Below are 12354 nucleotides of genomic sequence, written 5' to 3'. Positions count from 1 at the left end.
TATGCACATGGGAAGGGGATAGATGGCATAGTCACAACAGGGTTTCACAGCATTAGTTCTGAGAATGTGTTGCCAGTGAGCGTGTACACAGGAAACCAGCACATACACCGAATACAAGATCAGGTGTGCCAGTGCTCTCAGAGTACAGGAACTGTTTTTCTCCTGTGATGCTGCTGCTTTTGCTAGTTCCATAAAGCTGTTGAGGGATCAAACACTATTTCCAAGGACACCACTACACTTCCTCCTCTCTTTAAGATTTGTTAATAACCATCAGTGCTTTTAGAATGGCAGAAACTGCAACATCTGCCACCTAAAAAGCACTTAGACAAGAACTGGAATAGTCACAAAGCAAGAAGAAAATGTTTCTCATACCATAACTTGTATGTTTTCAATATAAATACTCACACCTATCATTTAAAATTCACAGATAGCACTGACTTACTGCTGCTTACTGTTGTTACTGCAACTTACTGTTGTCCCAGCAGGCTTCCTTTGACATTCTGTTACCGAAGACTTCACGACATTTTAATTCTCCATGAAGCACAACTAGGAACAAAAGATCAAATTAATTCCACATTAAATGGAATTAATTAACCACAGAAAATCACCATCAGTTACACATTGGTTTGCTCATTCATAAAGGGAAAACAAAAACTAGGGTTTTATTGACTTAAAACATCTTTAAATGCATTGCTGTGCTGCACTGCTTTCAGGATGGGAAAAGGTAAATCATTCCGATACCATCATCACATGGATCTGAATGTTGCTGGCTGAGAACACGAGGGACAGTGACCCTCTCCGGAACATGGAGGCTAAAGTTGCAGTTGTGGGCACCAGTTCTACCACTTACACCTGCCTTGTCACCAGCAAAGACAGCATCCAGTGCTGGTCAGTGTGTTCCAAGGACAGCAGGGAATACAGCCTTTCCATGTGCACCCAGCTTCCCTGCTGCTTGTGTTGGACACTAACCTTCACGTCAGTCCTCATGGGTTTATACATACCATAGAATCACAACCTGGTTTGGGTTGGAAGGGACCTTAAAGCTCCTCCAGCTCCAACCCCTGCCACAGGCAGGGACCCCTTCCACTAGAGCAGCTTGCTCCAAGCCCCTGTGTCCAACCTGCCCTTGAACACTGCCAGGGATGGGGCAGCCACAGCTTCTCTGGGCACCCTGTGCCAGCACCTCAGCACCCTCACAGGGAAGAGCTTCTGCCTAAGAGCTCATCTCAGTCTCCCCTCTGGCAGGTTAAAGCCATTCCCCTTGGCCTGTCCCTACATCCCTTGTCCCAAGCCCCTCTCCAGCTTTCCTGCAGCCCCTTCAGGCACTGGAGCTGCTCTCAGGTCTCCCCTTCAGGAGCCTTCTCTTCTCCAGGCTGCCCCAGCCCAGCTCTCTCAGCCTGGCTCCAGAGCAGAGCTGCTCCAGCCCCTGGAGCCTCCTCTGGACTTGCTCCAACAGCTCCAAGTCCCTCTTGTGTTGTTTCCCCAGAGCTGGGCACAGGGCAGCCGGGGGTGTGTGTGTGTGTCACAGTGAATGTGTGCAACTACCAAATCAGACTGGGTACAAAATAACCCCTGAGATAAGCCTGTGCCTTCTTAAAATACAGTCACCTAACTGTGATCCTCAAATTATGCCATAAGCATACATGGACTGGAATATCTTCCAAAACTGCCTGCTGGGAAGCAGGATATTGCTAAGAAATAAGCCTAAACTGCGGCATTCAGTCAGAGCGACCGAGTATTCCAGTTTTAACTTCCCCGGAGAGATGCAGTAACAAATGAAAGAACATTAAAATTTCTCACTACACTGATCCTGTGAAATCTTTTGTAAAATCATTCCTTTCTTCCGAGATAATTACAAGCAAATCTCTAAGCAGCAGTGCTCAAAGAGCATCAGTAGGGGCAGACACACACACGGGCACACACAGGAACGGGATTCTTCAAAGGAAGGATGACTCTGAGCAAATGCAGTGTTCTGAACACACCTCATAATTACAGTATGTGAACAACACAAACTGCTAATGAGAAAAGGTACCTACGTGGTTAATCCCTGAGGAATTCGGTTCCATGGGGCTGGCAGCTCCATGGGTCGCCTACTTCAAGCAGCACATATCCGATGCCACAGGAGAGAGCGGAGCTGTCACTCAGAAGGTACCGCACTGCACTGGTGCGGTGTGACCATGGGGTGGTGCTTCAGGACTGGGACACGGCAAACCTGCAAGGATCAGAAAACACTATTATTCCCCTTAGGAGCTAATATGTGCCTTACTGCTACAGGCTCCTGAGGGAGAACCCACCCTTTCCTTGTGCTTTCTCTACACCACCTCACTTGCATGGATACAGATCTACATTTACCGAGGGTGAAAGGAAGAACTGCCTGACTGGGATGCTCTTGCACTGAAGGCGAGCAGTGACCTGCATGGGGCCAGGCTCTCTCTCTGGTGCCACAACACATACCTTGTCACTCCCGACACACTGGGAAAACTGTTCCTTAAAGTAAAATCATATGTCTGCACCTGAGCTCAACTGCAGGGTCAGCTGGAATTCCCGATTCCCTTAAAACTTCCCTTCAGAAGTGAGCTACCCAGTAGCTACATTGTTTAACAGGAACAATCCTGAAAACAAAGCAGGAAACCACCTTTTCCAAGCACCACTATTTGGTGGCTATTCAGGCCTTTCCAGAATGAAGTTCTGGGAATAGTCTGGACTTCAGAACTAAGCATAGGTCTCCTTCCCACCTGTCGCCTGTACTTCAGTGTCCATCCAGCGTGTGCTCCTGAGATTACCAGTTAGAAAGGTCCTTGCACTGTTTAAAAGCCCAGGCAGGTTGTTAAGAGTTCCTCACTATGGTCACTCACAGCAGGGCTTTTCTCCAAGCATCCTAACTGCTTTGGAATTCCTGGGAAGCAGCCACTGGGTCCATGTTACAGACAAGGAAACTGAATGCAAAATGACTCCCCTGGCATCACTGATGGGCGCTACAGGCACAAGTTGTGATGAAATTATCAAGTCATCACACACCCATGTGTGCCTGGGTTTGGTTGTGGTGAATTTCCCAGAAGTGGAAAGTGTTGAAAGAAATGGAAAAAACCCAACAAAACTGAAGGGAGGAGGAGAAATAATGAATGAGGAGAAATAGAGGGAGATGAGGCTGTAAATTAACGTGGTGAAACCCAGGCTGAAGATGATGCAGTGAAAGAACTGGGCCTGTCTCACAGAAGCTGTGCTGCAATGCAATAAACCTCACCTTACCTTAAGGACATCACAGGAGCACAACACTCCTGGGTGTGCCTCCACATTAAAGGTCTCCATGAATCCCAGTGTGATCAGAAAGCCACCTTCCACCTGGACACTGTAGCTGCAGGAGCTGAGCAGGGATAATCTGTTGGATAGCTGGGGCTGGTGATTTTCCAATTCTTTCAGTAAAAACCTGACTCTGGCAGTGGGAATGGTGATCAGAACAATGAACTCAGCTCCACTGCGCTGAGTAAAGGTAGTGGGTCTTTTTCTACACTAGTCTACCCTTTCAAGAAGCTTTACAGAGCTATGTATCTACCTACCTATGGAATGAAGCTCCTCTCACACATTTCACCAGGGCACATTTGTTACTGTTGAGAAAACTGCCCTCTCTGTGTCTCCCTCTGTGGTGGTAGGAGCAGGGCAGCAGCGTTATCCAGCACTCCTGCCTCAGGAGTGGTGCAGAGGGCACTGGGGAGGCACCACTTAGCACAGCCCCAGGGCTGGAGGTCAGAAAGAAGCCCGATAGCTGGAAGCTCATCAGGAACACTCCGAGGTGTTCCATTTGCAGCCTGTCTGCTGTATCAGAGTGCAGAGTGGTGGGACAGCTATCAGCTCCTCAAGTCCAGGAGCCTCTGAATGCAGCTCTTTCTTTTTAATGCCTTTGTTGCCAGACATTTAGACTGCAATTGTATTTTCTGAGCAAAACCAGCTGTGCCTCTTGCCGACACAATTGGAGCCACAAATGCTCCCTGCTGAAGAGAAGCAAGAAGGAACAGCCACAAGTGCCCCGAGGATCTCTGCTTGTTGACAGCATCTGATCACTGTGAAGTGGTGCTTTGATCAGCTGGGAACAAAGGCTTTATGATGTGCTGCAAAAGCTGTAGGAGCAATCCTTTAACTGATGAGGAATGCTGCACTGGCTGATAACACCCTTGTAGTTTTGTACCTCTCTAACACTGAATTAATTGTAAGAGGGAAATTGTTTGACTTTGAATTGTAGCCTCAAACACACCATTACAAACAAAAATGCCATTATCCAGTCATTAATTATAGATTATCACCTAAACCAGACCATACTGTCTCAGGTTGCCATTTCAGTGGGAAGGGACCAAGCTGTGAATGTGACACTCACACTACTGTCCCTTAACTGACCATGGATTTCATTAGCCAAGACTTTTACTCCAGAGAATGAAACTTGCTTCTACCCTATACCTATGCAACAGCCCTGCTTCCTCCTACAGGAAGCATTTGGATACAAGCATGTACTTGGAAAGGAAAGCAGGATGGGGAGGAAGGGGTGAAAGGACAATCTTTGTGTTTCGGGTTTGCGTGGCTCTTAGCACAACACCAGTACCACAACACAACAGTGATGCTCTGTGAGACCAAAGGTTTCTTTTAGCACAGGCTGTAATTTCAGAGCAATCTTTCTGTCCATCTTCCCAGAAAGTTATGAGCAGCTGCTCTTACTGACACAAACCCACCCATCACCACAGTGACTGAGCACCTCCGTGTGTTCCACTCGGAATGCATTCTCTGAGGCTTTTACACACAGCTGACAAACACACAGGGTAAAAGTGTTACTAAAAACACCTAGAAATGCCTATGCTGTTAAAACCCAGCCTCTCCTCATTTTTAAACCCTGTTTGAAATGCGTCTCTTGGTCCAAAGAAGCTTGACTAATTCACCTGGAGCTTCTGGCTGCCTCTGACCAGCATCGCTCTGCACCAGCAGAAATCAGCTGAGCTACAATGGGAAGTAAATCTCCTTCCATGCCACACTTGTAGAGCATTATCAGCAAGTGGTTTCTTTCCATAACTGTTATTACCTCATTCTCCGCAGCTACATGCACGTTTCTGTAATTCCACTGATTGTGCCTCAAACTACAGCAGCATTTGATGGCTGTATTAAGAAGGAAGCATATTTTCCAGCACACTCTCCTGAGCTGCTGCAGGTGCTGATTTAATTCCTCCCAGTGACACAGACCTCACTGCCTCTCCCCAGGCTAAGGTCCCACTACAATGCTTCCGTCCATCCGCTAAGGAACACCCCAAACCCATAAAGACATGCAGCTTTAGCAGTGCCATGGAAGTGCAAACCAGCTCCCTCACTTAAAAGCTGAAATTTCCTCATGCTGCTAATATCTGTCCCAGCTCCACAGCCCCTACAGGAGCAGTCTGGAGGCAATTATAGGAAGAGATAGGAAAGCAACCGTGAAATCCTTGGGTGTGAAAAAAAGGCTCAGTGGGAAGCCTTACCCTAAGCATACAGCCCACGATATAATGAGTACTATCTTTACACCCCTAACTCCCTGCTGAAATCATTAGGAAGTCAGAATTTCACATCTTCTGCTAGTTCTGCATCAGAATCCTCTCCCACTACCCAACAAAACCATTTTTTCCTGGGCATGGGAGAGAAGGAACACTCAGAGAGGTTAAATGCTCTCTTACAAGAACCTCATAGTTAGAAGGCAGCGACACCTTGGCTTCTATTTACTCTGATGATATTTTTTCCTTAAAGTATGTCTAAAGGACTGGTTTTAGACTAAATCTCAGCATAAAAACATGTGAGAGAAACAGTGGAGAAAAGACCTCTGTGTGCTAACACACACATACATGCACACACACATATATATGCATGCAGAGACAGAAGAACACTGCACATAACCAGTTACTGTGGTTTCTGAAGGCTGTTTGCTTTCTGTAGTAACAAAAGGGCAAAGGGACACAAGATGAAATTAAAGGCTGAAACCCACAAATCGGATACAAAACCAGGATTAAGAAATAGCACGTAACTGATCTGTGCAATGTGCTATCACACAGAATTTAAGGCAAACTTTTATACCCTAGTGCCATAAATCCAGCTTAAGCTAAGCAGCACACAGACAGCAGAGTTGCTATTGCACAGGACTATGCTGCTGTGTGGCTATACTTTTAAAATCACTTACTGAACTGTATCATCCACTGAAGCATAAGATGCTGGCCAGCATCAAAGACAGGAGATCGGACTTGAGAGATCTTTAGCCCAGATCCATTCTAACAATGCACATTCCAGAACTGCACAGAGCTGGCATCCCCATAGGCTGCTATTCAAATACAAACAGTGCCCCATTACCACCCCCTCTCATTCAGAAAACTGCCCTTCACATTGTTTTGAAGGACTAAAGGAGACAGAGCCCAACAGTTCCTCATTACATGTTCATTCCTAATTTTGAGGTGAGATTTTCATAACGCAGTTTGAAAGATGTGAGTCATCCCCAATAAACTCTCCTGACTTGTGCTCACACGAGTAGCCAAAACTGACTGACCCGACAGAAGACACTCTGCTAGTCCCAGGGAATTTCCAGCATCAGGATGAAAAGCTTCGACTGGATCTTACTTTTCTCCCAATAACCTGGATGCAGCCACTGGGAGTCCCCTTTGTCAGGGCAGTATTTTTTCCTATACGCCTGCAAGTAAGAAAGTCATAAACCAGCCAGCACAAAAAGGATCAAATGGGGTTTTAACACCTGCCAGCAGAAACGCTGTCCCTTGACTGCTCAGTCCAAGCTTTAGAGCTGCCCAGAGAGTGCTCAGTTATGCTCAGGTCATATTTTCATTAAAATCTCAGTGAGCTGTTTGCCAGAGGCTTGAACTCTGAAAAATGACCCCCTCCAACCCCACAAGTCCATTGCCAGTGGCTCAGGTCTCCAGTGCAAGGTGGGTCATAAATTGTACCACCCAGCCATGACAAGATTTCAAGCTGCTTTGATCACAATTCACTGTGACCATGAAGAAGCTCCTGAACAAGATTAAAACCAGCACAAGTAAGCCCTGGTAACTGCCTACATGGCATGCTACCCCAGACCCGTTCTTTACAACCCTCACTAAGCACCTTCCCAGTAAGCCAAGGCAGCGATGTTACCTTTCATGCTGCTAATGTGTGTTCAAAGCAGGTATCAAGTGACTTGCTCAAGGTAAGTCTGCAGATGCAGTGACCTGCAACGTGTCAAGTGTTTCATCTAAAAGACTCCATCTCCATCCCCTTCCATGTTCCCCTGGAAAAGGGCTCCTACCATTTTTAGGACTAAAGAGGAGATGGGGTTGGAGAAACTGAGCCTCATAAATTCTCACTCAAAACAACACCTGCTAAACTGCAGAAGTGAGGAAATGCTGCTGGGCTGAGGCACCTTCATCCCTGAAGCTTTTTAAACGAATCACTGGTTTATCTTCAGCAGTTCACCTACAGTTGCTCAGCTCTGACTTGTTCACCTCTTGTTTCCTCCATGGAGCTGGGGAGCTTTAATCACTGACAGATACAGAGCACAGCATTACTCCAGCATGTTTAAGAAGATAGTCTCTGTCCAAAATGAGTACAGTCTAAAAGGACACCAAATGGGTATTAACGCGGTGCAGTGAGAGGCACTGTGAAGGACTGAGACATATAAATGCCACAAGCAAGTGTGCTGAAGAACATACCTTGTGTTGCACCTATTGTGTGGTGGGCGCTGCTGCCTTGAATGAAGGCAAGACACCTAAGCTCTGGTGACATTCATATTACTTTACCAAATGCCTGGAAGTCCAAGGCTTTGCCCACCAGAACACATTTCAGGTTCCCAATAGGAGATACAGCCAGAGTCATAATATTTGGATCAAAACAAACCTCAAATTCAAACCTCTCCAGAGAATGAATGGGCTCTGAATAGAAATACTTTCAATTTCCAAGTCTGGGCGCACACAACAGCAAATCTAAAAGGAACACGTGTGCAGTCCTGGTCTTGTTACAGTTTAAAAACTATGGAAGGTCAAGCAACAAGAGCTGGACAAGAAATCCAAGAGTTTTCAGGTAGCTGTGATGCTCCAGAGACTTTCACAATGGCTTCTCTCTTATCAGTTTCTACCTTATCTACCTTTGTTTTTTCCCTAGTGACACACGGGAAATGCAGGAAAATGAATGTCCCAGAGGCTGCCATCAGCTTTCAACAAGGAACAGCCTCTATTGTCTGCAGGAGGCAGGTCTGAAAGGCAAGGAACCAAGATATACAAGTCACCGAGCATGAGAAGCCTGCAGCCCTTGGGCAGACTGCAACAGGCAGGTCAGGAGGGAGGGTAAACCAGCTCTTCCCAGCACATCTGTCTCCATCTCTGCCTAAGCGAGGAGAAGCTTTAATTATCTCATGCTGGAAAATAAAGGAGAAAGAAAGAGCCTGTCAATATCAGCCTGCTCAGACAGGAGCCCAGCAATCAAAGGGGCAGCTTTTGCCCTCATGAAAGCGATCCACAGAGACCTTTGCTTTGCAGCCCAGCTCAGTGGCTTGTACCTAAAGACCTCTGCAACGCGAACAGGTTCTGACACATCAGCTGCCCCACAGTAATTCCCAGTGTGTACATCTCCACCCATCAGGATACTGCTGCTAAGCTCCCTCTCCTAGCGTGCAAGGATGGTGCCTAAGTGTGCACACATGAATGGGCAACACAAAGCTCCAGCCTGCTAGTTCATAGCTCTTCGTTTTGCACCTTCACATTAAGACCAGGCACATGCTTTACAGCGGAAGTAAATCCATACACTTCTGCTAAAAGCTACCATTTTAGGAAGGGGAGGTTGAATGAAATAGGTCTGTTCCAATACACTGGAGATATGAGGAGTTTGAATCTTGAATCAGACCCAGGCAACCGTGTCTGAAACAAGGGTGTAATAGTTGGGAAGGTAAATGCCCAGACAGCCTTAAGCACTGGAAATTAGATCTAATTCTGGATTTCAGCACTGGGGAGCTCAAAGAAAGTATCTTCCCATCTATGCCAATATTTAGTGACCAGTATGTGTGCTGGTTCTTTCCAGCCAGGATTCAGCTCAAGGTGGGCAAAGCCACACTCACAAAGGATGAATCTGACACCAGGTGTAGGCCTCATTTCACAGCAAAGTGAATGCTGAAGTGCTGATCACTGCATTGCTCCAGGCATCACTTCAGTGCCTGACCACACATGTGCTTTCCCTGCCTGTGGCCTGAGCAGCAGAGCCAGGCAGCAGTCAGCCAGGCAAACTGCACGCTGTGACCCTTCCGAACATGAGATCTGTGCCTGGCCTTGCCTCCCATTTACTGGGTGGATCACTGGTGTCAGTGATCTGTGGACTGTGCTGCTTCTTGGCCTGTGTCCTTCTAGGGACAATGAGCAAACTACTTCTCCATTAGACTTCACAACTTGATTGTTAGTTTTTCCAACACATCCACTAACCCAGGTCCAGAATACTCAGTATCTCAGTACTCAGGGAGCAAGATAGACTCAGTTTTGCAAAGCTGGCTGCACTGGCAGCCATAGAGACTGGAAGTGGTGGGAAGCGTAGGACAAGTTTCTTGCTTCTGCATTTAATCTGTCTAAAGCTGAACACAGGTGGATGCTGCCTATGAAGCAACCAAAACCAACTGCCAGGCAACACATTACTGCTGCCCCTAACAGCAGCAATTAGCTCACAGCCACTCTGCAAACCAGGGCCTCTGCTCACAGCCCTGACTAACCCCCTGCACCAGGTGCATATGGAATACCAAAACCAACAACAAAACCCCACAGCTTTCATCTCGATGCATCAGTGGGTCTGAGTCAGGACTGGATGTAAGTGGACGTTGTAGGTAGGGAAGCACCTCTTGATCTAGCAAGAGCTCACCTGTGCACGTCCTCTTGTTCTCATGCAGTGTGTAGCCAATCCGACAGCTGCAATAGTAGCCCCCCACGTAGTTGTGACAGTGATGACTGCAGAGGGGCTCACCATCAGACACTCTTTGGCACTCATCAATATCTAATGGGTGAAGCACAGAATTAGGCAAACAGCACCTTTCAACCACACTGTGTCTTGCTCTGAGCCACTGTTCTGTGAGGTTGGCTTGTTTGCCTTTGGTTGCTGGGCCCTTTTGCATCTGCTGCCTTGTCCCACCTCACACCAGCAGCCACATTCTGTGAGAGCCCAGGGAATCACTAACCCCACCATACCCATCTTTTGCACCTGCATTAGGGGCTTGTCTCTTACCTTCAGCAGCATAAAAGGCCTCAAAGCCTGTGAATGGTTTCTCATTGGAGTAATCAGACCGAAACACTACCATGAGGTTGTTGTCAATGGAGTTGTAGGTCTTGTTGCCCGGAGCCTCCTCAGTGTCTGTGCTATCCTTTCCACACAGTGTGGCCAAGGTCCTCCCACCAGAGCTCAGCTGCAAAATGGGTAGACAAATCTACCAGATGAGCACAGAGCTTTGCTCTTCCTAACTTGCTGCCATGGCTTGGAAAGCATGTGTTTAATGGTGTGAGGAAGGAGGCTTGGATGCTCTCTAAAGGTGCTTCTAGAAGTGGGTCCAGATCCAGGGACAGTTAAGAGAAGATTTCCCCCAGGATTTAAGCCCATAATTTTGTCTCCCTTTTCCCTTTCAGAGGCCCACATAAAGCTGTTCTGCAGCCTGGGCTATCAGTACCATGCTTTGTTTATAACCCTGGTGTTAATTTGGCACTCTGAGGGACAATCAGATCCTGGTTTTGCATACTCCTGTGCAACAGCTCCCTCTGCAACATGTTATCATGCCCATGCAAACACCAGAAGAAGGAGAGAGGTAGCATGGCCTTAAGTCAGCACCAGGGCTGCCTGGACTAGAGCACATGCCAGCATACGGAGTACAAATCTTTCAGGGACACCACTGATCACTCCACCACTTCCCAAAGGAAGTATCTTTGCTTCTTTTCCTGAGGTTGTTTCTCACATTAGCTAGCAAACACACCACAGCAAGTGTGGCAAGTGCGCGTTTAGACAAGCTGACAGTATCTTGTTTAGACTATCGCTTCCACTTTTACAGTCTCCCATTATCCTCTGTGTAAAGCACTACTTGTTAATTTAAAACACACACTGTAACTTCAGCAAAATGAAGCTCAAATGTTGTTTTGGGCAAGATTTCAAGTCTTTTGCTTCACGAGAGGAGAACATCAGAATTCTCTGAGCACAAACTACTCAAGTTTCAGACATTTCAACATGACAACCAGTTCTACTTCCTAGTCCCATGGGCCTCAATAAACACATCATTTATACATCAGCTGAGCCTAAACTTTACTAGCTGTCTAGAATCAAGAGCTTACATCAATTATGTTGGTCCTGCATGTGTCCCGAATCACATATACAGTTTTTAACAACTTAGCTGGCTACACACCACCCTGCCCTACGCATACCTTCACATAATCGTATTCACACAGGTAGGACAGCTCCAGGTTGAAATGGGTGAAGTAAACACGGACAGAATATCCCTTGGGAACAGTAATATTCCAGATTCTCTCCTTGTGATTTGGGTAGACATTTGGGAAGTTGGGGGATGTGATCCTCCCATACATCTTCTGCAGCACAACGCTGCTGCTTACTCCACTGTAAAGCACAGCTAGCAAGACAACCAACCTGTGTCAAAGGAACAGAGATGAATAGAGAAAGAGTGAGCATCAACTCACACCATACACCAAAAGCCACACATCCAAGCTGCCAGTCTCAGTACCAATCAGGTATCTTGGTGCTAACCAAAATCTTCATGTTCAACACCCTTCTCATTTAATAAGAGAAGAAATCAGGAGGTATCAGCGAAGTGATACTGTAGGAGCTGCTAAACAAGAGGGGAATCACACTCATGCCTTCCAAGGCCTGCACAAAGCCAAGTGGCCAGAGGAGCTGGGGAGGTCCCTGTGACTACACTCACCTCATTATGCTGCTCTCCTGCCTGAGCCTGCTCTGAGCCCCAGGGAAGGAATCTCTCCTGATGTATTTGCATTTGGGGGCGGATGTATTTATTGTGTGAGCTCTGCTGTGTTTGTCTGGAGGTTGAACTCTGATGTTTATCTCCCACCCCCTTCAGCCTGCTGAGTTCTGGGAACAGCAATCACTAAAAACCAGGCTTGTGCTCAGCACATGAGGCCTCAGTCAGTGACAGGGAGAGGCAGACAGAGATGGAGGGGATGGATTAGGAATGCTGCAGGCTCTTGGACGGAACCATAGTATGGAAGCTCTGAGGGAAGGCAGGGAGTGGGAGGAGGTACAGAGTGGCTCCAGTGTCTTCATGGGGGAGTGAGGAGAGCTGGGCAATGCTCTTTCCCTCTAACCAACTGATCTGCAATCACTGTTAATGCAAAC

At 47.0% G+C, this 12354-nt stretch overlaps 1 protein-coding gene across 4 annotated transcripts; it reads right to left on the bottom strand.

Moving 5' to 3' along the window:
• Nucleotides 1-473: 473 nt before the first annotated feature.
• MASP2 (MBL associated serine protease 2) lies at nucleotides 474-12017 on the bottom strand. 4 transcript variants are annotated; one of them, XR_008975151.1, is made up of 6 exons: nucleotides 11924-12017; nucleotides 11412-11631; nucleotides 10234-10411; nucleotides 9874-10005; nucleotides 2037-2212; nucleotides 474-546 (listed from the first exon to the last, which is right to left on the bottom strand). XR_008975151.1 is itself a non-coding variant. In XM_057431490.1 (5 exons), the coding sequence occupies exons 1-5, from the start codon at nucleotides 11926-11928 to the stop codon at nucleotides 3324-3326; spliced, it is 576 nt and encodes a 191-aa protein (XP_057287473.1). In that variant the 5' UTR covers nucleotides 11929-12017; the 3' UTR covers nucleotides 2581-3323. The 4 variants fall into 4 exon arrangements, 2 of the variants coding, with proteins under 2 accessions (XP_057287473.1, XP_057287479.1); XR_008975155.1 differs by lacking the exon at nucleotides 474-546 and adding an exon at nucleotides 3250-3364 and having other exon boundaries at nucleotides 2075-2212; XM_057431490.1 differs by lacking the exons at nucleotides 474-546; nucleotides 2037-2212 and adding an exon at nucleotides 2581-3364.
• Between the last annotated feature and the right edge of the window lie 337 nt (nucleotides 12018-12354).

This window comes from Pezoporus wallicus, unplaced genomic scaffold, assembly GCF_028554395.1.
Source record: "Pezoporus wallicus isolate ANWC-B61680 ecotype Strahan unplaced genomic scaffold, APGP_CSIRO_Pwel_v1 contig_8006, whole genome shotgun sequence".
Taxonomy (NCBI): domain Eukaryota; kingdom Metazoa; phylum Chordata; class Aves; order Psittaciformes; family Psittacidae; genus Pezoporus; species Pezoporus wallicus.
This window is presented reverse-complemented; position numbering and strand designations above follow the sequence as displayed.